A 27,500-nucleotide genomic window follows, 5' to 3' on the forward strand; every position below is an offset into this window, starting at 1 on the left:
CAAAGAGGAGAGAAGAGACTCGGGAGCTATATTACGGCTGGATACCAGGCTATGACCGTTTCCCAAACCATATGAAGTTGATTGAGTAACTGTTACTGGCGTATCAGCTAGAAATAAACAACCATCACAGGCAAAGGCAGAACCCAAAGGGCTAGTATTAGTACTAGTACTAGTATTTAAAATATGATAGCACTCATTAAAATATCTTACCGTAATTTAAATAGTCTGGTAGTTGTAAAAGTATTTACCTGATAGTGAAATACTTATACAGACGGCCAGCAGCAGTGCCCGTATTGTGTGCTTTTCTGGTAAAGTGTGTATTGCAGCCATCGTAGTTCGGAAAACTTTTCAGTTGAGATCTGAAATAGATACAACATGCCTGCAATTCTAATGCAATAGAGTGCTGCTATGTATACACAGTATTAGCCACAAATACATTAAATGTCTCGTTGGGTCCCCTGTGAGCTCCGAGCAGATGTAATGATCCGACCAGTCTCTGCGTTTTCGTGTGTTTTTACGACATCTAGTAGTGCGTATGTCTAGAATTGTATTTTTTGTAATTACCTAACAATGCGACTGTTTATAGTTTTCTGTAAATACAGTTATATGTTCAAATTCTGTTGGGAATGGGGATGTACACATGTATATAGTAGCCGACCCCCCCCCCCTATACCTTCCGGATCAATTAAGTTCCGGATCAATTAAGTTCTCAATTAAGTTAAGCTTGTCTCTATGGAGGTTGCGACGCTCAGAGCGACCAGTAACTAAACACAACTCCGGATGCCAGGCCAACTTACCCAAACCTCGTATCTCCTGTTTTCCCCGAAAAGTGACGCTCGTGTTCTGTACGATGGGAAGTGACGCTTGTTGTCGTGTGTAGTAATTCTATGGTTTAGTTGACCGCCGCGGGCGTTATACCCAGCTGGTGTTGTAATACCTACTAACCCGACCGGTTTTGCCTTTTGTCACATGGCGTAATACTCCCCTCCCACAGACACACACGTTCTAACGAAGAGAGATTATTTATTTGTCTGTTTTTTGTTTGTTTGTGTATTTTTTATCTTACTGACAGTCTCTGACACAATCGTTCTTTATATCCAGTTGAGACCTTCCCTTTGTGTTAGGTAATCATACGGAGTAGTCAAACAGGTTTCTTTCTTTTGTTTGAGGTTTTTCCACGTGTCCGGTCAGAAAGGCCACACAAAACTCACCACTCATTTTATGTCTATATCTATCTATTTGTAAATAGTTTCCTATAAAATCATTTGCTAGTGGCCGGTGAAAGTCTTCCTGTTGTACCAGCTGTATTATAACAAACACAAGGACATTTCAATGTGCTGCACATGTCACCTTTTGTTAGAACATTTACCCACGCGCCCTTTCAGAAATGTCAGATTAAATCCTTTACGTATTCGTTTATCTATCAAGTAAGTAAGTTTATCTAGTAGTATTTGTAGTACAGACAGACAGTCTTCAATTAAATGATTTGTTTACTTTGTTCATATTCGGTTGAAATCTTCCTATGTCGCTATATCATCACAAAAGGACAAAACATTACCGTAAATAGACCAAACGTGTCCGCCATGTTTGAAATCGCATAATGATACCACATGATCCTTTGTAAATGTCACAGTTGGTCACACATGGCGGACGTTTCTTTATCGCCATGTTTGTTAGGGCATGGTATCTCTTACCTGTTGTTTATGCATGCCTTCCCACGAAAATTTACTTACACAAACGCACAGCGCGTTTTCTTGTAACTTGAGACCCACATTTAAGGTTGTGGGCAGGCCCAAAATAAGACGGCATGCTTCTATTCACATGCCCCTCCCCTATCATACATTCAAACTATTCCATTCATGAACAATACTACTACGCCATAAAACATAGGAAGACGCCCCTTTAAACCGACAATAGAGTTCACACTTCACAAACTAGCATTGTCAGGAAACAACAGTAGTAGAATGTAACAGAATATCCTCATGCTAGAATCAACTTAGGATAGGTAGATAGTCGGGAAAGACAACACTCACCACAAATTGTTGCAAGGGCGTCGTCGAACGCTAGATACCGTTGTGGCGCCTTTGCTGGAACTCTTGTATATGCAGCTATGTTGTACAGCCTTGTATCGTAATCGGGGGCTCAAAACCACGCTTTCAGCACGGCAAACCGCGAGGTTAAAGAGATCTGTTGTAACGTCCTATCAGACGACCCTCCCCCGTTACTCGTGAGTGCCACCAGGACAGTGATGATCACTCTTGTAGAACCGGTCTCGTTCCCAGGTTAGCAGGTAACGCATAGGTGTGCTGCACCAGCCAGGCGGCTCTAATGCTCTCCAGTCAGAATTTCACAGACTTACAAGAATTTATCTTTATTTATAAGTTTTGTGTGCTTTGTTGTCCTTCAAATCACAACTTGTGTTCCGAAAATAATCTCATCAGGTTGGTAGGTCAAAGGACATATGAGTTTTTTTTTTCACACAACCAGTTAATCTCGCCTAAGCTGACGTTTCGATGCCTGTCAGACATTGTTTTCCCTGCACCCATCATTCACACATAATACTGTACCCGGTTAGGCTCACCCCATTCCATTGTTTTGCCAGTAAAAAAAGGGATAACCCTGCATCTACGTGGACCACGTCATTAAAATAATTATACTATACCCTATAGTATTGTGTGCGAAAACAAATGATCGCATTTACAATAACAGATTATCTCCGACCTTATCTCTGATTGGCTAATGACAAAAGAATAAGAGAGAAAAAGGACACACTGGCAAAAATAATGTTCCCCTAATGGGCAATTCCCAAGACTTCCGATCTTCTTATACTAAATAGAAAAATTGAATCTACATATAGTAAGACATGAGGTACCATTAGGCATTGCCCAATTTATACCATTGTTTGAATTGAAAAATCATAAAGCTACATTCAAAGAAACTCCAAAATTACATATTTAAGTTACCTTGAATATTTATATAGTACCAACGTTTCTACGCATGTCAATCTTTCCCATTTATTTGTTTTCGTTGAAAAGTAGATTTTATTTTGCTAGGTGTGCATATTCTGAAACTATCTGGGCAAATTTCCCCGCAGACATTAGTTTAATGCAACGAAATTTGAAGTTGGCAACTGTTTTTAGTCGGATCCTTAGTATTTGGATTTCGGAAGATGTTTTTCAACCATGTAGCGATACGGCTCCACATCAACGTGGACATGAACATAGGTATGGTCACGAGGCAGGTGTTCAAAATGCAGACACTGGACGCAAAACTCCTTCACTACATCCTTGAACCCCTTGTCAATCACCACAACACAGAAACGGTGATCATCATGCCTGTATACTTACTACATTGCGTTCTCCACGTGGTTTACGATGTGAGCCTTACATAAAGGACCTCATAAAGCCTCGTCTTTACAGTGTATGTCTATGTGATACACCCTGCCCCGGGGAGTCGTGTAACTCCCGCCGAAACTAAGACTCTTGGCGGCCGGTTCGATCGAGTCGACCAGGATGTTGCAGCCCGCTTCTGTGAACTTCTTAATGTTGGGCTCAGAAAGCTTGTGCGGATCCCAGTCGGCACAGACGATGCCTTCAGACAGCACGGCAGTTGAGAAGGCGGGCGTCAGCAGGCTTGGATGTCGGTAGGCCGGTAGGGGAAGAGGGTTGGGAGGGAGGTCCTGGGGTTAGTCGGTCGGTCCTTCACGGGGGGCGTGTCCGAGCAAAAGTGATATTCTGGAGAGAAAAAGTAGAAATTAGGGGTGTCAATGTTTCTGGTGGAATGTGGTTTTAGATTGCGCTATTTGTATTTTCATAAATGTAAATGTAAATGTAAATGTAAATGTAAATGTAAAATTAAAATGTAAATGTAAATGTAAATGTAAATGTAAATGTAAATGTAAATGTAAATGTAAATGTAAATCTCCAAGTACATTTTGTATTATATGCACATCAATAGACTGACGGAAAGTGATCTTTTTCTGATCACAAATTACGAGGTCAAAGTGAAAACCCACAATGCATTACGCTATGTCTCAACCTTTGACCTTAGTTTTGGCGGCAACTAACTTTTGGAACCATATAAATTTTGCGCTTTTCTCTTTTTCGATACATCCATTCATCCCCATAAAAGTGTGAGTAATGTTTTATGTGCAGTGCTACATGTATGGCTGGTAAACGTTAACGTTTATAACTCACATGTAGGGATTGACGAGTAAATTTAGTTAAAAGTTCATGTGGGGAGGGGGGCATGCGCAGGGCGCCTAGGGCAATTGATTTGGTATTTTGCCTCACTGACGAGCTTTGCCCACGTTTTTCAAATTGAATATCGTCAAATACGATCCCAAATTGCTAAAATAGATAATATTTCATCAGATAATTTGATTTATAATGCATGTGGTCCTCGATTTTAATACTGTGCTACTCTCTCAGTCACAAATTATATAGCCCTTTCACAGAAATCAGAACGCATGTGCGGCAACAGGAAATTCTACTTTGCATGCAGGAGGTACATGTTCAAAGGTTGAGTTCCAGTAAAATAAAACATTCTTTGTCTCAACCAAATTTGTTTTGATTAAGGGGACTTCACCTTTGACATATACCTAAGAATTCTGGTTGCCGCACGTGCAGTCTGATCTCTTTGAGGGGGCTTGTATAACATTCCTTTTCTTTTTTTAGGCAATGTAGGACATTGACAGTGAGACAGTGGACAACAGTCAGGAGTGTGATGACACTGGCTGGTATCCTGCCTCCTTCCTGCAGGGGTTTCTCTAGTATAACGTTCCTTCTCTTTTTGTAATTTTAGGCAATGGATGACAGTGACAGTGAGTCAGTGGCCGACAGTCAGACCACGGACATCAGCAACACACAGGACAGCAGTGAGACAGTGGAAAACACTAAGGAGTGTGATGACACTGGCTGGTATCCTGCCTCCTTCCTGCAGGGGTTTCTCTAGTATAACGTTCCTCCTTCTCTTTTTGTAATTTTAGGCAATGGATGACAGTGACAGTGAGTCAGTGGCCGACAGTCAGACCACGGACATCAGCAACACACAGGACAGCAGTGAGACAGTGGAAAACACTAAGGAGTGTGATGACACTGGCTGGTATCCTGCCTCCTTCCTGCAGGGGTTTCTCTAGTATAACGTTCCTTCTCTTTTTGTAATTTTAGGCAATGGATGACAGTGACATCGAGTCAGTAGATGACAGTCATTCCACAACAGACAAAACAGTGGACAACAGTGAGACAGTGGACAACACTAAGGAAAGTCACACTGACTGGTATCCAGTCTCCTTCCTCCAGAGATTACATGACTTCAGGTCGGAGGGTCACCTGGTGGACGTGACCCTGTGTGCTGAAGGGAAGGAGATCCCGTGTCACCGCCTGGTCCTGTCTGCCTGCTCTGACTACTTTTACACCATGTTCAATGGAGCCCACTGTGAGAGTAAGAAGGACAAGATAGAGATAGGAGGGGTGAGTGCAGAGGCACTACAACAGCTGGTGGACTATGCCTACACTTCTAAGATCACCATCACCTTTGATAACGTCCAGCCGCTGTTTGAAGCAGCTAACATGCTGCAGGTTAAGGGAGTTGAGGACAGGTGTGAAAAGTTTCTGACGAACAACCTGAGCCCTGAGACATGTTTGGTAACTTGGGTATTGGCAGACAAGGTGTCCAGTGAACCCTTGTTGGAGAGGGCAAAGATCTACACTCTAAAACACTTTGAAGACGTTTGTGTAATGGAGGAGTTCCTTGAGCTACCTGTTGACTTTCTTAAGACGTGCATCTCAGATGATGGTCTTCATGCTAAGAAGGAAAAACGAGTGTTGGAGGTGGTCATGCTTTGGGTAAGACATCTTAAAGAACGTCAAACTCACCTCAAGGAGTTGTTGGAGTGTGTTCGCTTCCCACATGTGGACCGAGAATATCTCAATGGCATCTTGGAGACAGACAAGTTGCTAGCAGGGGTTTCTGCGATTAACGAACTGACGCAGGATCAATCTAGACATGCTAGACCTCGTCATATCCAAGGGGAAATTCTTGTTTTCGGTGGCCTCACACGTAGCGTTAAACCCAAACCAGGAGATGATTATGACAGTAATGATGACATGTACAAACTTACCCTCAACTGTGACTGTGTTGACATTTCTCCATTGCCCCCAATTATTTGGAGGGCAAGTGCAGCTTGTGTTGTTAACGGTGATGTTTTCATAACAGGGGGGGCAAATGCCCGATGTCATGCATGGCGGTACAAACCGTCTGTTGACTCTTGGACTAACCTGGGGCCCCTTGTTAACAAAGAGAGACTTGTAAATAGTATGGTAGCTTTGCAGGGACAAGTGTATGTTGTTGGTGGGGTTGGCACACCTAAATGGACACCAGTATATGATGTTGAAGTGTACAGTGAAATGACGGATAGTTGGAAGCTGGTAGCACCGTTATTGAATGAGGGAGTAAAGGATTTTGGCATAGCAAGTTTTTGTGACAAAATCTTTGTGTTTGGTGGAAGAACTGGAAAGTGTACTCTTTTGGACCACAGTCACAACACAGATGCTGTTCAATGCTATGACCCAACCCAAAATGTGTGGACTTATGCTGCACCATTACCAAATCCAATGCAGGACATCGCAGCATGTTCAGTTAGCTCTAAGATCTATTTAGTTGGAGGAATGTTAGCCCATGTGCTGTGTTATGATCCTCAGCAAGACTGCTATGAGAAAATGACTGATCGACTAAACTTATGGTCTGAATGTAGTGCAACTACTTGTGGCTCCGACATTTACATTATTGGTGGCTGTGGCCATGATGATCAGTTTCCCCATGCTACAGTTCAGCGTTACAATGTGACGAGTGATACCATGGTTTTACTAAAGGACTTCCCTATTACCATCTTTAACCACATCAGTGTAATAGTACCCAAAGCATAAGGTGGCAAACCATAAGGTGGAATTATTAGTTCTGAGTGTGATGTTAGCCTCCCCCACCGGCCGCTCTTTGGGTGCTGGCATAAGTTGTTTATTTTTTTGGGGGGGGGATTGCATTTCCAACACATCGTGGCCAGGTTTTGCACACAAGTGACTAAGCCAATGCCGCAAAGAGAGGCTACTGGATGAGAATAGCAAGATTCAGAGTCAGAGCAATGTCACTTACTTGTAGATTTGAAGTTGAGTTGTTGGCTACAATATTAAGGTAGCATGTAGAGTTCCCTGTCCCAGATAGTCCATAGGTGAATACTAATAGTCGTTTTTATATTCAATTTTTTTATTGCTTGATTGCCCTTCAATTTATTGATTGACTTACTAACAGATCTGAATATTTCTGATAGAAATGTACTATAGGAAAGGATAAATTACAGTAATACATTGGGGCTTAATGTGAGAGAACGTTTTAATTCACTTTTATTATGAACGCGATTTCTTTTAACCAGTCCACCTAAGTTGCTAGCTACATGTCCTAAATTTATGGAAGAAATGCAGTACTTAAAACATTGTGTACTAAATGTAAAGAATAGTTGTTTAGTAAATACTTCAATGTAACATATGCCAACATTTCAGGGATAAGGCTTGTTGTTAATTAGCAGATCAGGCAAAAGATAAATCTAAGGCTAGCATTTATTAACATTTCAGGTGAACTATGTACATATTATTACTAGAGGAATGCAATAAAGCTAAGAACACAAACCTTAGTTACATGTCAAATATCTATTCAGTAGAAAATAGATGTATCATCATCGGTCGGCTGCGGCGCGCATGAGTATATCTAATGAATAAAGAAATAACTAAGTTAAACTATGAAGTACTTAACACGACCTCCACTCAGGTGTAAAATTGGGCACATAACTTCGTGTTGTGAGGTAAAAAGCAGCGGAAGGAGAGGGATGGGCTCCACTATCCAACACCGTGCCCTAGACACAGTGGATAACAGCCAACTGCCCCAACGGCCTCAAAAAGGCTATGGGACTATACTACCTGTTCTGTTTCTGAATGATAATTTGATATTGTACACTAAATGGCTCGGAAGTTTCTGCGGCAAACAGTCCTTGTTTCTAAATTTCCCGCGCATGAACAGGTTGTAGCTAAAATGTGACCAATAGTAGGGCCTTACGTGTAGAATAAACCATTCAAATAGTGGAGGGCAATTTTTCTTTTACAATATAGAAATGCAACATATTAGCTGGTCAGCTAACAGTCACAGAGACATAGGCTATATAATTAGATAACAATGCCACGTCTTGTTTTGTAGAGTTTACAAAAGCTTAGATACGTTAAAAGTAATAAAGCAGTGATCGACTGTGTCCCCCTTGAACTTATTGGTTTCGTCCACCTATGACGACATCAAAACCCGGAAGTCAAAATAAGAGGAACCGAAACCTGGCTGTTCCAAAGACATTTTACACATTCCCTCGTTCTATCCAGAACTAGCTGCTGATTTTTGAGCTTCTTTACTCGATTTTGGCGCCGTGTGACACAACGACAATGTCGGTCTCAGCGTCTCACTTCGGACCCGGGCTGAGTTCCGAAGCGGTGCGCCGGCACAACGAGACGGTGCTAGCCGACTGTGAGCCGGGCGACCTGCTAGAGTTTCCCCGCTCGTCCTACTCCCACTGGGCTGTGTATGTCGGGGGCAGGCGCGTTATACACCTCTCTGGGGAGAACGACGGTATCAGCGATGGGCTGGGCAACCCGGCTAAGGGGGCGTCTATCTCCGGGAAGATGTTTGAAAAGGCTCAGGTGAGAAAATTTCACCTGTAACGTTACCGAGAACTTTCACTTGTTGCACAGTTTCAGTCCAGCTGGACGCTCTCTGAGTGTCTAAAATACGGTAATCCATATCAGCAAAAGTTTCGTTGATAATATATGCAAGATAACAGTAACTCAAGCAACTGGATATATTTTGGAAACGGTCAGAAGTTTCAGGTAGAATCCCCAATGACTGAAAAAAGATAGTGGTCATCGTATGGTGTCTGAAACGTCTGACCGTTCTGTCCAGTTGCTTTCAAGAGTATTAAACTGTCACCTTGCATATCACCATATATTTGTTTCAAAACCACACTCTACTGTGTTTTATATCATTTTCGTTTGACACTTTTCTTCGTACATAAACAAATTCAGTTATGAGTTGCTGGCATACCGGCTACCGTCCTCCATTCTTTATTTGGGAATGACGTCATCGGGGTTTGCCCAGAGTGTTGACTCACCGTCAGCATGTTGTTCTGACGTCACCTTATCAACGAATCCTTTAAGCGCGTCTTTTAAAAACGGACGATCGATGACAGTTCAAAATGGATACAAAAGACGTGACTCAATCATGGAAAAAAATTTAATCTCCAAGCAGAGGTTGAGTCGCGTAGATAGAAGTAGTCGGAAAGTTACACTGAAGCGCCAGTGTAATTTTTCGACTACATGTACTTCTATGTCCACGTGACTCAACCTCTGCTTGGAGAGTAAAAGAATATTAAGCGATTCCAGACATGACTTTATGAACTTTATGGTTAGATAGCAAGTTTCCTCAGTTCATTAATTATAAGGCTAATGGCACATTTCCACAAAAGGGCCCGGCCGGGCAGTTTTGGGGAGTAAAAGTACGACATAAAAGACAGCAAAAACAGAGAATGAACCAAAAATAATTCAACAGCATGCCTTGTGTATATTCATTAGCATCAACTTCAATGTTTCGTTTCCGTAAACAGCCTGGCCGGGCCCTGGGTAGGAAATGTTAGCCTCTACCAGGCTCCATAGGTCACCGGAAAAATAGTAGAAATTGGCCAGATAAGACAGAAAACACGCCAGAGGAGTTAGATGGCAGAGGAGTACAGTTTTCGACCTAAGGACAGCCAACACTTCTAGGCCAATTAACTACTAGGCTTTTATTCCTAATTTAGTCGAAGTTTCCAATTCTCCCAGGCGGGAGTCTGGTAGAGACTAAGAAAATGTGACTTAGTGTTACTGAATCCAGGGTTGACTCAATATAACATATCCCCCATTAGATCATGGAGGACCTGTTCTGGGACGTTGTTGGTGACAGCATGGTGAAGATAAACAACTACCAGGACCGGAGCAAGGCGGTGCCTTCCGGGGATGAGATCGTGGACAGGGCACGGTCACGACTGGGGGAGACCGGCTACAACGTGCTGTGGAAAAACTGCGAGCACTTCGCTACATGGTGTCGATACGGAGTGGAACAGAGTCAACAGGTATGTTCTCAAAATGTCTTACGAAATTACGCTGAGGTTTCCACCAAACAAAACATTATGATAATCCATTCATAATTGCTTGATATATGCTGTTGACAAACCAACACAGAGACGCAAAGCTGCAGTTTCAAACAAGCTGCTAGGGGCCCCATATTTTTGTTACGTCCGGGCCTTCTGAGCCACTAGTACCTCCCAACCTAAAATTAAGGCCATGCGAGCAGAGCAACAGTTTGCGTGTACTTGCCAACTCTCAGTACAGTTAAAGTAAAGTGCAGACAAATCCATGCCTTGCATCAACAGGTGGATGTTTGTTTACTTAATACGAAAGAGTTTTAACAATTTTAGAAACAAATCTTTATTGACACGACAAAAGCACAGCAGCTTTCGTAAGGTTTACATGTATAACAACTACTTACAGTATAACTAAACACAGATATGGATATTTATAGGTATGAGTAAGTCAACATATAGGGACTAGCATGTCATTAACACTATTGCTTCTACGGTATAGACATTCTTGGATATATTTGCCTACTTGTACACAGTGAGGATTATTAGATGACACATTTGTTTGTTTGTTTACCTGTTTACCCTCCCCTGTGCCCTCCCAGGTGAACGACACCCTGTGGTACCTGGGGGTGGGCGCTGCAGTGACAGCAGGGACAGCCTTGCTAGTCAGCGCGATGTTTGGCGACACTCAGAAGGAGAAGAAACAAACTTCACGGCGATAAAGTAGTCTCCAACAGACACCAAACGCTGCCTGAAAAATTTAGCCAAATAGGAAAATAATCTAATAGGGGAGTTTAGAAACCATGGATTTTCATATACATTCCACACGTGTGCCTGTACTTTTTCTTGTAGAAAGAAATTTGCACTAAAGTTTGTTTGCAATTATGTAACTATGATGCAATTCAGCAACCACCATGTTGCTTATATTATCTTAAAGCAAATACATTATGTGAATCATTCTAGACATTTATGCTTATGATGTTATAAAGTCTGTTTATTAAGTAGCATGATATGAAGATAACACATTCCATGTCTCTGGTAAAGCCAATGTGGCCAGTAGAATATTATTTCAAAGCTAGTGCATTATGTGAATCATTCTAGACATTATGCTTATAATGTTATAATGTCTGTTTATTAAGTAGCGATTATTTATGGGGATAACACATTCCACTTGTCTCTGGTAAAGCCAATGTGGCCAGTAAATTCACTTATATGTTGAGTGTACATACTTCATAGTTAACTATACATATATTTCCTACATAATAGACATTTGATGTTTGTCTTCTTCAGCTTTATTGCATTACTCTAGTAACGATATGTACATAGCTCATCTGAAATGTTAAGGACTGCTAGTCTTAGATTTGTCTCCAGTTAACATAAGCAAGTAGAATTTCTATTTCTATACTGGTTCCATACATGATCTTCTTATGAACATTAATAAAGCTTTATCCCTAAAATGTTGGTAAATGTACTCTTTACTATCAAACAACTATTTCGTATATTTAGTACACAATTATGTTTGAAGTTCTGCATTTTATTCTAAATAAAAGGCATACATTTTAGGAAATGTACCTAGCAACTTAGGTGGACTGGTTAAAAGAAATATTTCTAAAGTTAATATAATAATAATAAAAGTAACTTCAAATGTTCTCTCACATTAATCCACAATGTAGTACAATGTATCCTGTCTTGTACATTCCATTGGAAATGCTCAGATTTGTTAGTAGTTCCATCAATAAATGTAAGGTCAATCAACCAATAAACAAATTGCATATAAAAAGGGACTCTCAGTATTACACCTATGGACTATCTGGCACAGGAAAATATTTTCCAACTCAATACAAGAATATATCCACGGGTACCCTTGCTACCCTTGATATTGTAGCAAGCAAAAACTCAGCTTCAAATCTACAAGTGAAATCTTGCTAGCCTCCTCCAGTAGCCTCTCTGTGCAACGTTGTCATAAGTTATTTGTGTGTGTGTGTAGGGGAGGGGTAGGGGGTAGTCATTTTCAACACATTGCGGCCAGGTTTTAATTTGCACCTGTAAAGTTCTTATGCTGGGGAACGAATAATATATCCCGGAAGATTGTAGACTTCAAGAAGAGGTGCAAGAGGTAACAAATCAAGCCAACAATTTGCCAGCTTATGCTTTGGGTACTATTACACTGATGTGCTGAAAGATTGTAACTGGGAAGTCCTTCAGTAAGACCATGGTATTACTCCTCACATTGTAACGCTGAACTGTAGCATGGGGAACCTTATCATCATCATCATCATTATGGTCACAGCCACCAATAATGTAGATATCGGATCCACAAGTAGTGGCACTACAACGAAACCAAGAGGCCAGTGGATTGGTCATTTTCTCATAGCAGTCTTGCTGAGGATCATAACACAGCACATGGGCTAACTTTCCTCCAACCAAGTAGATCTTAGAGTTAACTGTACATGCTGTAATTTCCTCCATTGGATTTGGTAATGGTGCAGTATAATTATGGTCACAGCCACCAATAATGTAGATATCGGATCCACAAGTAGTGGCACTACAACGAAACCAAGAGGCCAGTGGATTGGTCATTTTCTCATAGCAGTCTTGCTGAGGATCATAACACAGCACATGGGCTAACTTTCCTCCAACCAAGTAGATCTTAGAGTTAACTGTACATGCTGTAATTTCCTCCATTGGATTTGGTAATGGTGCAGTATAAGTCCACACATTTTGAGTAGGGTCATAGCATTGAACAGCATCTGTGTTGTGACTTTGGTCTGAAAGAGTGCACTTTCCTGTTTTTCCACCAAATACAAAGATTTTGTCACAACAGCTCGCCAAGCCAAAATCCTTTACTCCCTTATTCAATAATGGAGCTACCAGACTCCACATATCAGTCGATTCACTGTAAACCTCAACATCATATACTGCTCTCCAATTGGGCATGCCAATACCACCAACAATATACGCCTGTCCCTGCAAAGCTACCATACTATTAAAAAGTCTCTCTTCATTAACAAGGGGTCCCAGCTTACTCCACGAACCAACAGATGGTTTGTACCGATATGCATAGCATTTGGCATATGCCCCCCCTGTTATGAACACGTCACTGTTAACAACACAAGCTGCATTTATATGGAAAAAATATGGGGGAAATGGAGAACTGTCAACACAATCACAGTTGAGGGTAAGTTTGTACATGTTATAATTATTTCCTTCATCTCCTTGTGTATATGCACATGTTCGACCACCAAAAACAAGAATTTCCCCTTGGATATGACGAGGTCTAGCATATCTAGATTGATCCTGCATCAGTTCCTTAATCCCAGAAATCCCTGCTAGCACCTTGTCTGTCTCCATAATGCCCTTGAGAAATTCTTGGTCCACCTGTGAGAAACGAACACACTCCAACAGCTCCTTGAGGTGACTCTGACGTTCCTTGAGATCATGTCTTACCCAACGCAAGACCACCTCCAACACTCGTTCTTCATTCTTAGCATGAAGACCATCATCTGAGATGCAAGACTTCAGAAAGTCCACAGGTAGCTCAAGGAACTCCTCCTTCATGCACACGTCTTCGAAGTGTTTAAGAGTGTAGAGCTTTGCCCTCTCCAACAAGGGTTCACACGACACCTTGTCTGCCAATGCCCAAGTTACCAAACATGTCTCATGGCTCAACTTGTCTGTCAGAAACTTTTCACATTTGTCCTCAACACCCTTTACCTGCAGCATGTTAGCAGCTTCATACAGCGGCTGGACATTATCCATGGTGACAGTGATCTTGGATGTGTAAGCATAGTCCACCAGCTGTTGTAGTGACTCTGCACTCACCCCTCCTATCTCTATCTTGTCCTTCTTACTCTCGCTGTGGGCTCTGCCGAACATGGCGTGGAAGTAGTCGGAGCAGGCAGACAGGACCAGTCTGTGACACGGGATCTCCTTGCCTTCTGCACACAGTATCACGTCTACCAGGTGACCCTCCAACCTGAACCCCTGTAACCGCTGGAGGAAGGAGACTGGATAACAGTCAGTGTCATCACACTCGTTAGTGTTGTCAACTGTCTCACTGTTGTCCACTGTTTTGTCCAATATGGAATGACTGTCATCTACTGACTCAATGTCACTGTCATTCATTGAGTTGCTGATGTCCGTGGTCTGACTGTCGGCCACTGAGTCACTGTCACTGTCATCCATTGCCTAAAATTAAAAAAGAGAAGGTATGTTATATTAGAGTATCCGCTGGAGGAAAGAGGCAGGATACCATCCAGTGTCATCACACTCCTTAGTGTTTTCCACTGTCTCACTGCTGTCCTGTGTCTTATATTATTCTATATTAGAGCAGAGTAGAGTAGAGTTAATCTGTTGGGTAGGGGTACACTCCAGTTGGAACCGCTCCTCTTGAACTCCTATTTGACTCTTCAATCGGCTTACTCAGTTACTGTCATCATGGACTGTCCAGTGATCTATACATGTTGTACACAATCAGGTAATCCTCCATGTATGAGCCCTTTCACACACAATCACAGACTCTGACAGAGATTAGAACACAAGTGCAGCGTCACAGGAATTCTTGGTATCAAATATAACAGAAAAATAAAAACGTCTGGACATTGTTATGCAATGCAAAACAATAAGGGTCGAGACAAGGACCGTTCTTTTACGGGGACTTTGACATATTACACGTACCTCCTCGCATGTATCTTGAGTTACTGCACATGCGTTCTGCTTTCTGTGAGAGGGCTTATTCTGACTTAGAGTCAGTGGCACATCTTATGAAAAATTATCTATTGGGAATTTGGGATCGTATTTGACAATATTCAATTTAAAATACGTGGGCAAAGCTCGTCAGCTTAGTGCAAGGCAAAATACCAAAATCTTGCCATGCCCCCTCCCCACATGAACTTCTAACTTTATTTACTCGTCAATCCCTGCATGTGAGTTATGAACGCTACCATTTACCAGTCATACATGTAGCTCTACACATAAAAAAAGTACTTACACTTTTACGGGGATGGGTGGATGTAGGGAAAAAGAGGATGAGCAAAATTATGTGGTCCGAAAGTTACTAGGAGTTGCCGCCAAAACGTAGGTCAAAAGTCGAAATATGTCGCGATGCATTATGGGTCTTTACTTTGACCTCGTAATTTATAATCAGAAAAAGATCACTTTTTGTCAGTCTATCGGTGTAATACAAAATGTACTTGGAGATTGCAAATGGGCATATACCTTATCACTGATATCAGCATAAGGAATTGGGGCATCTGTTATCAGTTTCTGCACTCAAGTTTTAGACTTGAGATTATGATATGCTAAAAATAGACCACGTTTTGTTGAAAAAGCAAGGTCCTACGAACGGTTTTCATATGACGTAACCTGGAATACTAATTATTCTTTTAACGTTATATGGCTTGGCCTATTATCCAAGCAGAGGTTGGAGGACCGGGAAAATGTCGTAACCTTTTCTGAGGGCCCCAATGGGGGGGGGGGGTCCCGACAACGCTCTACGCTAAATTCGGAGGGCCGGCTACGTAATACGCTAAATTCAGGAAGCTTCTTTACGCTCTACGCTAAATTACGAAGCTCCCAAACGCATTATGGAAATCTTTACCGTCTTTTGGCTGAACTTTTACATCAATGCGATGTTTACTTAAACCTTAATCGCCATAGCTTCCAATATAAGTTCTAATGATACTTCATGCAAAATGTCGAACCAAGACTCCCTATGGCCAACGATTCAAACTTTACTAAGACGATATAAAAGCACCCGTTTTTATGGCCAGCGGCGGGAACAGCAAATTTCTTATTGACGTAATTAATTTCCAGCACTCGAAGCGCCAAAAGCGGAGGCGCAACAATCCTAGGGGCGTCCGGGGCCGGGGGAGCACCCCCCCCCCCCCCCGGGAAAATTGTGAAATTTTGACCCTCTAAAAACGCTATATCCTGTATTTTGACTGGCACATTTTGCTGACAGACTAAGTTGAATAGTATTTCTATTAGAAATTCACATAGTTTTAACTTGAGGGCGAAGCCCCCAAACGTATTTTCAAGATTTGGAGCACTGAAAGCATAAGACATTGTAAGGTATATAGTCGGGGAAATTTTGGAATCTGGACCCCCTGAAACGCCATTTCCTGCACTTTGAGGAACATGTTTGCTGGCAGACTATGCTTAATTTGATGACATTTCTGTCAGAGAAAAGATTTTTGATGGCGGCGAGCACTGGAGGCGCAAGACATCGCAAAGGCGCATAGAAAAAAATTGAAATCTTGACCAGCTGAAACATCATTTCCTGCATATGAGGGGCACATTTTGCTTGTAAACTAATCTAACTAAAGTTCAATAATGAAACTTCTAGTTAAAAGGATTTCTGGTGGCGATGCTTCCGCAAGATGTTTTCACCATGTACAGTGCCCAAATGGGCGAGCTATCGCAAGGAAGGTCCGGCGAAATTTTGAAATCTGGACCCTTTGAAACGCAATTTCCTGCATTTTCACGGGTAAAGTTTGCCGGTAAACTAGTTAGGTTTAATGAAATTTTGATTACGATTTACAGACAATTCATATAAATTACGTTTTACGGTAAAATCTGGTTAGCTTCTACGTAATACGTTGAATTAAAGGGGCCAATATCGCTCGACGCAAAATGCACCGACAACGCTCTACGTTGAATTCGAGCAGTCCCTCTACGTAGTACGTAGAATTAAAACCGCCGATTACGCTCTACGGAAAAGGGCATTGGGGCCCTCTTTTCTTTATTCATATGCTGTCTTTTCTCTGTCAGATATCCCTGCCAATAGCTGACAGAAAAAGACGGCATATCAAGGAAAAGGTCACGATATTTCCATCAACCTCTCATTGGGCTTGGAGAGTATAGCTTGGCCTACCACGTGGCGAGTGTAGGCACTCTACGGGGCGGAGAAGCTCTCTGTCACTGTGGTAATTTCAACCTCCTTGTTCGCACACGGCAATGACGTTTTATAACGTCATTGTACACGGCAGAATTTTTACGCGGTAGGACTTAATTCAGTGGCTGCACAAATAGATAATGATAACAAAATGGATAATACTCATGCTAACAATAAAACTGCAAATCATTCTATGTCGTCATCGATGAGTCAGAGGTCAAGCCAAGTTTTGCAAGACCCGGTGTCGTGTAGGTTTGTTTCTAAAACAATGCGTGACATGTAACGTAAGCAATGGCTCTCGCACGAAAAAGTATTTATCTATTTATTGGTTTGGCTGTTCAGAACACACAGCCAGGGCTGCCCAACTTGCCTATGGCTATTACAAAGGGCTAAACCTAAAGCACGAAAGAGTAACAATCATATATAGACAAAATATATACTATCTGGCTGGAATAGTCTAATTCACCAAGGACCTTGAATTTACGAAGCAGTATGGAACTTTCTGCTGAGCCAAAAACTCCCCTTAAGGTTGGAAGCAAATGGCATCGTCTGGAAATCCCCGCGATGACTCACCGTGACTCGGAACAATAGACCTACCAAATAAATAAAGGCCTACGTATACATTCTAGATTTTTCTACAGCGACTCTGGCTTTGTCGTTCAAACGTACCCTTCAAGCAGTCAGATAGAAATGGCTCTGGAAAAAGCATGTATAGGCAGAAAGCAAGACGCCGGTATAAAAATAAAGTAGAGGTCTTGTACAAATGTAAAGAGGGAGACTTGCTGGAATTTGAGAGGGTAGGTTACTCTCACTGGGGAGTGTATGTCGGCGATTACAATGTCATCCATCGCACAGAGGACAACGGAACGGCAAGGGTAAGACATCCTGTTACAGCTTTTCCCCATCCTCAGCCATTAAGTCAAGGTCTGCCTAAACACCTCAAACAACCTTAAACGACCTCAAACGGTTCTAATATGCAGTGTACATGGGGTTATTTCGAGTTAGTCCGCCGAGTTCAAGATCGATGCAATTTCTGGGCACCATATTGTGAAGTTCTCCATAACTTTCTGTCCACAGACGACCATGAGTACGATAAAACTTGGGATGCTATTGGCTTATAGAGCACAGAAATACTAGTAAGACTTTATGGGGCTGTTTGATGGGGCTGTTTGATAATTGATACTCTCGCTGATGTATCCTAGTAACATGACACTTGTTTTACAGATTCGAGAAGACAGCTTCTGGACCGTTGTTGGAGACGACAAGGCCAAAATTAACAACTCCTTCGACGGGACCATGACGGCCATGCCAGGATGGAAGGTCGTGGAGAGGGCGCGGTCTAAGCTCGGCCGAACAGGCTACAACACGCTGTTTAGAAACTGCGAGCATTTTGCCACCTGGTGTCGCTACGGGAAGGCAGTCAGCATACAGGTACGTTATACTACTTCTACAAGATGCACACTTTTTGCTTTTTAAGCCCTTCTCACAAACGTCATATATATTTCACCTGTTGCACTTGCTTCTTCTGAAACGTGCAGCATAATGAGCTATAGCCGCGGGTAAAAACTCGCAGGTAAATTGTGCATGCAATGTATGTGATCAGGGCTTTAACAGTCTGCCCGGTTCAAACCATCAAAAAGTAACTCCCTTCCACCATTTATCCATTACTTTCCCAGAACATATGTACCCATGTTCCATTTTCCTATATTTACAGTCAATAACGGTGGCGACCGTCAGCACTGGTCTTACCGTGGCAGGCGTGGCGACCGGCAACCCCATTATGGCTGGTATTGGTCTCGGTATCGGTGCGCTGACGGCAGTTACTTCCATGTTCTCCAAGATGGCATCCAACTAGCTATAGGCTTACCACACCTCCACAGGTTCACTGTGTTAAATCAAGGAGATTTTATCCCCATAACTAACATATTTAACAAGTTTCAAAAGCCAACAAGTATATCATGTGTACGCATACCTAATTCATGCCTTGTAGTAAATAGTATACCTAGTGAATTTGTAGTAGTAGTGGGAAGAGGAGAAAAGTTGTATGCACTGTTTATCTCAGTTTAATAGTTGTAGTCTTCTATCCCACAGCAGTTACTAAGAGAACGACAGGCAGAAAAACAAAGTTGTTGACGTACATTCCCGAGTAAAAGTGGTATCGTCTGGAAAGCACCGCCATGAATCACCCTTAACAATAGTCCCGGATGAGGAAGTCAAACCAAACCGTCAGTGTAAACCATCAATAAACAAAGGAAATAGACACAAGAACCCTATTAGCCCAAGAACTTTATCTATATCCATGTGATGTTCACAAAGCTCTTTGTTCACACAATTGTTGATGTTTCCTAGGTCATGTTGCTTATGATGTTTCTATTTTGATGGAATGCAGTGTTATACAAAGCATAATTTTGGTGATGTAGAAACCAATATAGAATTCAGTCCAGAAAGGGACTGCAATGTCGATGTCGATTGGACAATAAAGAAGATCACTTACATCCAACAGTCCCTGTCATGCATGCATTACGGAAGAGCTGTCCCGACCTATCCTAGTGATAATCAAGACTTTATCGGATAGACAGTAAATGTAGAGCTTGCTATAGCTCGCACTTCGAGATTAGGACTCGTCCCTATCACATGGCCAATGCTCTCCTGATGGCATTGTCCTGTTTCACATGCGTTTATCACTTAAGATACTGCATGATAACATGGATTAGGGAAAAGAAGTGCTCAATTGCATGTCACCTTGTCATCTTCTGAAGTCAATTAATATTTCACATAAAGGTTGGTGCTGTTGGTATTAACATGTAAAACAGTTTGTAAGAATCACACCAACACAAAGGAAACGTTGTCACAACAGGTAGTAACTTCCTGGCGTAACAAAATAGCAGCTAATGACTCATGCATGATTGCGTGTAACCTATGCATTTTGCGTAGACAATATCACGTACATCAAAGCAGCGGTTCCTGTTACACATGTAAACATTACAGAGAGCTGTAAAGTTACCTTTGACTGTATATATGTAACGCCGTCCAATTTAAGGAGCTGTCCAAGGGTATACGATGTAATGTTTGTTCAATGAACCTCATCAACGCGGGGGAGGGGGCTTACTTAGTCATCACAGGTGTCATTTTCATAATTGAGATAAAGATGAGTTGAGCATGCTTAAGAACAGGGTTATGTCGAAGTTATATTCTACATAACAACAGCCTACTAACAAAAATAGTGATTGGCAGGAGCCACACCAACATTGTGGGAACTTTGTCATAGCTGTAATTTCATGGTTCTTTTGATCCCAAAACTCGCCTTATGGGTGGGAACAAGTGATACATGCATCGTCTGGAAATCCCCGCGATGACTCACCACTCGGAACAATTGACCTGCATTCTAGACTTTTCTACAGCGGCTCTGGATTCACAAACTCCAGGCTTGGCTCTGACGCGCGTACGCGAAGCTCTGGCTTGAATCAAGCAAAGAAAATGGATTTCGTTAACGCCATCTTTGTTTCTTACGTTAGACGCCGTTATATATAAATGATTGCATAAAACCAAACGACCGTGACTGTAGTCGCAAAACACTTGTATATGTGCCAGTGACTAATATATGGGTATCTGGAAATCACCGTCATGACTCATGACTAACCCCCCTAAACAATGGAAGTAAAGGTGTAAACAGTATACGGTTTCAGGCTACCATTGAAGCAGGTTCAATAGGTCATCGTCCTCGGAGCGATATCCAGAAGCGAAGATTTGCCCACCAAACTACAAAGAAGCTACAAGACCCGCTGCTACCACCGTACTGTTCCTACTAACACTGAGCCGCTGTGCACACAAAAAACTAACGCTGTCTTACTCCAAACTAAACGGGGACTACCTAGTCCAGCGGAAGAATCAGAGTTGTGTACCGGTAAATTACCGGTATCACCGTAACAGACTTTGTAATTCAAAACGTGAAAAGGTGTGAGGTCACAAACCTTGCTGTAACGGCCTTGAAACAAAATAAAACATAAGAATTGAATGCAAGCTAATTGCAAGCCGTCTTTTGAACCTTTGTAAGTCCATTAAAGACTCTTGTCAAGCTCCACAGAAGTTTCACTTTCGCAGCTAAAACAAACACTTGATTGAGTCCCTGTACTTTTGAGTGCTTGTTCTGCAAACATAAAGTAGCTATGTCCTGACACCTCTGCAAACACATGAACTTGTACCTAGATAAAGAAAATAAATGGTTAAGTTTTCAAAGGGTTGTTGCGGTTACTAGTGAGTGGATGTGTCACGCTTTTCACCCGCGACAAGGCCAAGGGTCAATGTAAACCACATCAACAAGTCGGCGAGCTATATAGCCTAGTTGCCACAGGGAACCGACTTTGTTGTCTCTTCGTTATAGACGTACGTGTGAAGGCAAAGGAAGCGAAATGGCCTTCTCACTATCAAGATCCCTGCCTAAAAGCAAGTCGGAGATTTCACCCGAGGTTCGCCGCCATAGTGAAGACGTCTTGTCCAAGTGTCAGGAGGGAGACCTGCTAAAGTTTCCCCGAGAGGGCTACTCTCACTGGGCGGTGTACATAGGCGGTGAGAAAGTAATCCACCTCTCGGGGAAGAGTGATTCCGTGATGAAAAGTATCAGCAACAGTCCGTCGGTATTTTCCACTCTTTTGGGCGTGACAGACTTGGGGAAGGTGAGGAAATTAAAAACAGTTTGGTATCGCATACGACTCAGCAGCTGTATTATAGTAGACTGGTATTTAATGTGGAAAATGTCAGAGTCTATGTCAAAAAGAGTTCAACGATGTCATTCTTCGGTAAAATATTTAGAGTTTCTTATTTATTGTGATTTTGGTTTTGTTGATTGCATTATCCGAAACATTTTGATAGACGTAAACGTCATACTCTCAGGTTATGGAGGATTCTTTCTGGAACGTTGTCGGAGACAGCCGGGTCATGATGAGCAACTACCTGGACGCGACCAAGTACGTGCGGTCCGGCGAAGAAATTCTGGAGAGGGCGCGGTTGCGCCTTGGAGAGGTCGGCTACAACCCACTGTGGGAAAACTGCGAGCACTTCGCTACATGGTGCCGTTACGGGGAGAAACAAAGTGAACAGGTACGTTGGTAATTGTTAGTATACACACACCTCTAATTCAAACACCTAGTTCACAGTCACCAACAGCATATTGCAAATATATTCATGGCATTCACATGTACTCTGCAGTGGATCAGGCCACTGGAAGTTATTGTTGCTTAAACATTACAAAATATGTCTAAATCACCGATATTAGATCTAGGATCACAAAAAAACATAATTAGGGCGTGGACATACCAGGATACGTAGTGCATGGAAGGGTGAAGATGTGTTGACCGAAACTAATATAATATTGAAAACTAATACTAGTTTCCTTGTCAATCCTAAATGTCCATGCACTTCCCTCCATGTTTGATACGAAGACCCTCCCAAAAGAGAAAGCAGAAAAGTGCAGATGCACCAAAGTGTGCATAAATATCTATGAGCATTGTACCCAAACACCTGTTCCTGTCTGAGTTTCTGCGCATTGTAAGACTTCAACCGCGGCGAAGTTTGTTTATATGCTCACCTTGATTCTGACGTACCCTTTCCAGGCGGAGACGGCCAAGGCCCTCCTGGTTGGCGCCGGTGTTGGAGTTGTGACGATTGCTGTCGGGTTCGGAGCTTGGGCGCTGTGGCCTAGCTCAAAGAAGGCGACGAGGGAGGAGAAGAAGTAGAGAAAATAGAAAAAAAAAGTTTTAAAACGTCGGGACACGTCAAGCACTTTGTGAGGTCCCTGGTTGGGCCTCTGTTCATGTACATGTAGAAATATTCAGCTTTTGCACTTATGTCACTGTCAGCGGTCATTTCACAACTTTCTTTCACCGTATGTTTGTCTCAGTAAAATACAAGCGCCTACCAACAAACTTGATGCAATGGCTGTGACTGTAGCTATAGCTTAAAACGGATCTCCTAATTACATGGAGTTGGAGTTTGCTCAATCTTCATTATAGGAATAACTTTTCAACATGGAGGTATTTTATACACAGAGCTGTGGATTTGCTGCAAATGGCACAAGCGTTCAAATAAGTAGAATTCTCCATAGTAGTTATCTTTCATTCCTTTTAATTTTTGCTGTTTGTAATAACCCTTGATAATAACCTAGTCGGGTACTTCTGCCTCTTGTAAAGCCAGTGTCGTGTTATCAGTCTGTTTATATAGATGAGGTGGGTTATAGATACGTTTGTTAACCCTTTGTCATTCTTACCTTTCTTCTTTATGACTGACTGTTAAGTTAATATGCAATAAAATTTGTTCAAACAAAGTTTGCGCCTGCACAATATATATATATATATATATATATATATATATATATAGAGAGAGAGAGAGAGAGAGAGAGAGAAAGAGAGAGAGAGAGTGTGAGAGAGATAATGTATGAAAGAATAACCCGGTGCTGATCATGTCATAGTCCTTTTTAAAACGTTAAGTATTTCGTAAAAGCCATCTTTGATTCTGGCGCAATATGCCATTATCATAATGTTTGCATAAAACCAAAAGACCGTGGCTGAAGTCGCATACCACTTGTGTATGTGCCAGTGTCTAATATAGCTATCTGGGAATCACCGTCATGACTTACCCCTCTAAGCCAAACAATAGAAGTAAAGGTGTAAACAATATACGGTTTCAGGCTACCATTGAAGCTGCTTCAAAAGGCTATCGTTAAGCGGCCGGCCGCGCCGCTTAATTTAGCGCCGACCTCGGAGCGATATACGGAAGCGAAGATTCGCCTACCAAAACGTACTACAAAAAAGCTACATGTACAAAACTAGAGTCGCTGCTACCACCATACTTCTACTACACTGAGCCGCTGTGCACAAAAATACACTAAAAGCTGCCTTACTCCAAAATAAACGGGGACTACCCAGTACGGCGGAAGAATCGGAGTTGTGCACCGGCAGTTACCGGTATCACAGTAACAGATTTTTTTTTTGTTTCTTGTTGTGTGAGGGCACAAACCTTGCTGTAATGGCCATGAAATAAAATAAAACATTTTTATTGATGGCAAGCCGCCTTCTGAACGTTTACAAGTCCATTAATGAATCCTGGCATGCTCAACGGGAGCCGTTTATGAACTTGTAGACGTTACACTTTCTCAGCCAAAAACACTTGATTGAGGCCCTGTATGTTTGAGTGCTTGTTACAATTTGCAAACATAAAGTACGTATGTCCTTACACCTCTGCAAACACACAGTCCTTTCAAACTTGTATCCAGATAAAGAGAGTGAAAATGAAAGGTAAAGCTTAAATGTCTCTGAAAAATCATAAGAAAGAGTTGCTACGGCTAACACCGAATGGATGTGTCACGCATGTCACCTGAGAAGGCTAAGGGTCAATGTCTTACTCGGACCACAATGAACCACATGAACATTAGTTGCTACAGGTAACTAAGTCAACAAAGGCCGGCGGCGAAACCCTCGTACATCTAGTCGGCTCTACGCACTACGTGCAATAGGGTGAGTGGGCGAGTGAGTGGGTGGGTACAAAACAGAAGCACGGAGTTTTCGCATAGGATAAAAGATAACAAACAGACACTTATCACCGTCCCTAAACAATGCCTAGAATACTTGATACTTATTTATCCTCTTCGCCAAGAAGAGTATGAGATTGCTGACTTGGGTCTGTATGTAGGTCAACAGCAAATAACTCCAGAAATTGTGGATGGAACTTTGTGATTTTTGGTAGGTGTGTAGCGGTTGTCGAAAGGAATGCCAACTTTGAAAACGGTTCACCTGGCGTTTTCCTACGGTACTGCAGCGAGCTTGGTATGTTTTTTGCGGTTTGTTTTGGGCAGCATAAGTCAAAACCCAGCTGGGCGATTTTCACGAAACTTGGTAGGTGTGTAGCGGTTTTAGAGAGGAAGGTCAAGTGCGAAAATGGTTTACCTGGCTCTTACCTACGGTGCTGTAGCGGGATTTGTATGTAAGTGCGTTTGTCTGTATGCAAGATAACTCGAGAACCCTTGAATGGATCCTGATTATATTTGTTAGGTGGATGGGGGTTAGGAAAACAAAGGTCAAGTTCGATAATGGGCACCCTAGTGGCTGCCTAAGGTACTGCAGCAAAACTTTTAATTTTGACACTTCGTGTTCTGGACATGCTGTGGTCATGATTTTTGAGTGGTAGATAGCCCTTGGAACAGAGAGTAACTGCTGTGAGTTTGGACCCCCTAGCGGCTTTTTGGGAACTGCAGACACCGATTTCCGTTCAAACTTTGGACGAGGATAACTCGAGAACGTGTAAACGGATCATCAGGATTTTCAGTATGTAGATAGAATGAGTGATGACTTATACAATGTAATACTAATTATGCAAATCAGTAGCTAATTTGCATAATTAATGAGGAAAGTTCATAAATCCATTCCAACAGCATATAACTCAAGAAGCTGTGTCTGGATTTTCATGATATTTAGTATTTAAGTAGCGGTTGCGGAAAGGAAGGTTGTGTTCGAAAATAGTTGACGTAGCATTTTCCGTTAGGACGGTAGCGGGCCAAGTGTGTGCGTCCGTTTGTTTGTGGAATGCATAACTCGAGAAGCCTTGAAAAAATCCTGATAATATTTGGTAGGTGGGTAGGGGTCAGGAAAACGAAGATAATATATATGATAGTGGCCCCCCTAGCGGCTTCCTAAGGTACTGCAGCAAAACTTATTAACAGAAATAAACTGTGCTCTATATATCTCATTTTGACCTATATCTATGGACACAGCTGTTATACAGATGTTTTGCTGGAGCTGGACGCCCTTACACTGGGGACAAAGTCTTTGACAAGCATGAAATTCTGATTGACCAGGGATGCTACCAGGTCATCTGTCAGGTCACAGTCTAGTTTTTGGTAATATCTGTGTGTTTGTGAGGAACATAGTTCATGCAGTCATTTGCTATTTAGTAATACATGAACAAGACCTTAAAGTCTTAAATAAAGACATGATTATTTGGCGAAGAGATGGGTTCGTTGAACTCTAGTTAATGTTTAGTTCAGGTCGCCATTGGTGATGTTAAGGAGCGCACCAACAACTTTGGAGACACAAACCACAGGTTTGACTTTGTCGTACATTCACGCTTGAAGCAATCAGAGAGAAATGTCTCTGGATTTCTTCAAATCATTGAATCCTGACGAGCGCCGCCGTAATAATTCAGACGTCTATAACAAGTGTGTACGGGGAGACCTGTTGAAGTTTTACAGGTTTGGTTACTCTCACTGGGGTGTGTTTGTAAGCTGTGGGTACGTGATCCACCGTACAGAGGACAACGGTACGGTGAAGGTAAGACGTCTGCTTCCTATGACAACTTAGCATACATAAACACCCCAAGAATTCCTGTAATGTTGGTGCATAAAGACGTTGAACAAAAGCATTATAAAGATGTAGAAATACTACTGTATAAAAAGGAAATTGCTTGGCAATTGTGCAAAATTGATGAAATACCCGCCGTACAATGACTTGTGCCTTGGTGGGCTGATAAACAATACTCTCACTAAAAAGTTTTAGCTAACATGGAAAATTACCCTTGATTTTCAGATTCGGGAAGATCGGTTCTGGGACCTTGCTCAAAACAACCTGATCAGAATCGGCAACTTTTGGGACAATATCGCTACTCCGCTGCCAGGGTGGCAAATCGAGGAGAGGGCGCGGTCCCGGCTGGAAGAGAGCGGTTACGACGTGCTGTTTAAAAACTGCGAGAACTTCGCCAAATGGTGCCGCTATGACGTAGACATCAGCGGACAGGTAAAGGATCATTCAAAAGTTCTCCTACAAGAAGTACACAAAACCTTTTTTTGTTTCCTCCATCATGAAAAATGGAGGTATAGTTTTTGGTGTGTCTGTCTGTCTGTCTGTTCTGTCTGTCTGTGTGTTTGTGTTTCCGCATATTTGTGGTCAACATAACTTAAGAACCTCTTGCTGGATTGTAATGATATTTGGTATGTGGGTAGGTGTTGGAAAGACGAAGGTCAAGGGTGATTTTGCCCCCCCCCCCCTGGTGCGTGACCTTGGTATTGCAGCAGAACTTCGATTTTTGTATCTTTTGACCTGGACATGCTATGGTCTTGATTTTTTGGTGGCAGATAGCTTGTGATGTAATAAAGACGTCATGTACGATTGAGCCCCCTAGCGGCTTGCTCTGGAACTACAGGGGCAATTTTGTCAAAATCTTCCAGGGAGCATAATGGAACATAGGAACGATGGATTTCCAGGATGTTTAGCATGCATGTATCTTTGGCAGAGATGTACATAATGAAGTGCAAACTATGCAAATTTGGACTTGATTTGCATACTTAATAAGAAAATCTATATCTACAGTGTTTTCCATTATAGGACTCAAATACATGTAACATGTGTAGTTTGTGGTAGA

General features: G+C 42.1%; 5 protein-coding genes and 1 long non-coding RNA gene across 8 annotated transcripts in view; 4 read left to right on the top strand and 2 right to left on the bottom strand.

The window, feature by feature from the left end:
* Window positions 1–2,248, bottom strand: part of LOC118432408 — a 2,911-nt gene extending 663 nt beyond the window's left edge. Inside the window, exons 1-2 of the long non-coding RNA XR_004833080.1 lie at window positions 2,034–2,248; window positions 249–359 (exon numbers count right to left, since the gene is read on the bottom strand). This is a non-coding gene — a long non-coding RNA (uncharacterized LOC118432408). The remainder of the gene's footprint in view (window positions 1–248; window positions 360–2,033) is intronic.
* A 1,737-nt stretch (window positions 2,249–3,985) lies between these two features.
* LOC118431964 (kelch-like protein 24) lies at window positions 3,986–7,679 on the top strand. Of its 3 annotated transcripts, XM_035843418.1 has the most exons (3): window positions 4,016–4,132; window positions 4,804–4,863; window positions 5,169–7,679. In XM_035843418.1, the coding sequence occupies exons 2-3, from the start codon at window positions 4,807–4,809 to the stop codon at window positions 6,924–6,926; spliced, it is 1,815 nt and encodes a 604-aa protein (XP_035699311.1). In that variant the 5' UTR covers window positions 4,016–4,132; window positions 4,804–4,806; the 3' UTR covers window positions 6,927–7,679. The 3 variants fall into 3 exon arrangements, with proteins under 3 accessions (XP_035699312.1, XP_035699311.1, XP_035699313.1); XM_035843419.1 differs by lacking the exon at window positions 4,804–4,863 and having other exon boundaries at window positions 3,986–4,132; XM_035843420.1 differs by lacking the exons at window positions 4,016–4,132; window positions 4,804–4,863 and adding an exon at window positions 4,993–5,047.
* Window positions 7,680–8,334: 655 nt separating this feature from the next.
* Window positions 8,335–11,658, top strand: LOC118431965 (phospholipase A and acyltransferase 3-like). The gene is made up of 3 exons (XM_035843421.1): window positions 8,335–8,729; window positions 9,986–10,192; window positions 10,804–11,658. Exons 1-3 carry the CDS (start codon window positions 8,475–8,477, stop codon window positions 10,921–10,923), a joined length of 582 nt encoding a protein of 193 aa, XP_035699314.1. The 5' UTR covers window positions 8,335–8,474; the 3' UTR covers window positions 10,924–11,658.
* Window positions 11,659–12,346: 688 nt separating this feature from the next.
* Window positions 12,347–15,326, bottom strand: LOC118431589 (kelch-like protein 24). Its single transcript, XM_035842831.1, has 2 exons — window positions 15,192–15,326; window positions 12,347–14,389 (listed from the first exon to the last, which is right to left on the bottom strand). Exon 2 carries the CDS (start codon window positions 14,384–14,386, stop codon window positions 12,347–12,349), a length of 2,040 nt encoding a protein of 679 aa, XP_035698724.1. The 5' UTR covers window positions 14,387–14,389; window positions 15,192–15,326.
* Window positions 15,327–17,741: 2,415 nt separating this feature from the next.
* LOC118431590 lies at window positions 17,742–22,828 on the top strand. The gene is made up of 6 exons (XM_035842832.1): window positions 17,742–17,971; window positions 18,321–18,527; window positions 18,811–18,950; window positions 21,541–21,769; window positions 21,987–22,193; window positions 22,706–22,828. The coding sequence occupies exons 1-6, from the start codon at window positions 17,804–17,806 to the stop codon at window positions 22,826–22,828; spliced, it is 1,074 nt and encodes a 357-aa protein (XP_035698725.1). The 5' UTR covers window positions 17,742–17,803.
* Window positions 22,829–26,230: 3,402 nt separating this feature from the next.
* LOC118431592 (phospholipase A and acyltransferase 2-like) overlaps window positions 26,231–27,500 on the top strand; it is a 1,728-nt gene continuing 458 nt past the window's right edge. The window contains exons 1-2 of the mRNA XM_035842833.1: window positions 26,231–26,413; window positions 26,669–26,875. Coding sequence (XP_035698726.1) covers window positions 26,231–26,413; window positions 26,669–26,875 — 390 coding nt within the window. The remainder of the gene's footprint in view (window positions 26,414–26,668; window positions 26,876–27,500) is intronic.

The sequence above is a fragment of the Branchiostoma floridae genome, chromosome 15 (genome assembly GCF_000003815.2).
Source record: "Branchiostoma floridae strain S238N-H82 chromosome 15, Bfl_VNyyK, whole genome shotgun sequence".
Classification (NCBI taxonomy): domain Eukaryota; kingdom Metazoa; phylum Chordata; class Leptocardii; order Amphioxiformes; family Branchiostomatidae; genus Branchiostoma; species Branchiostoma floridae.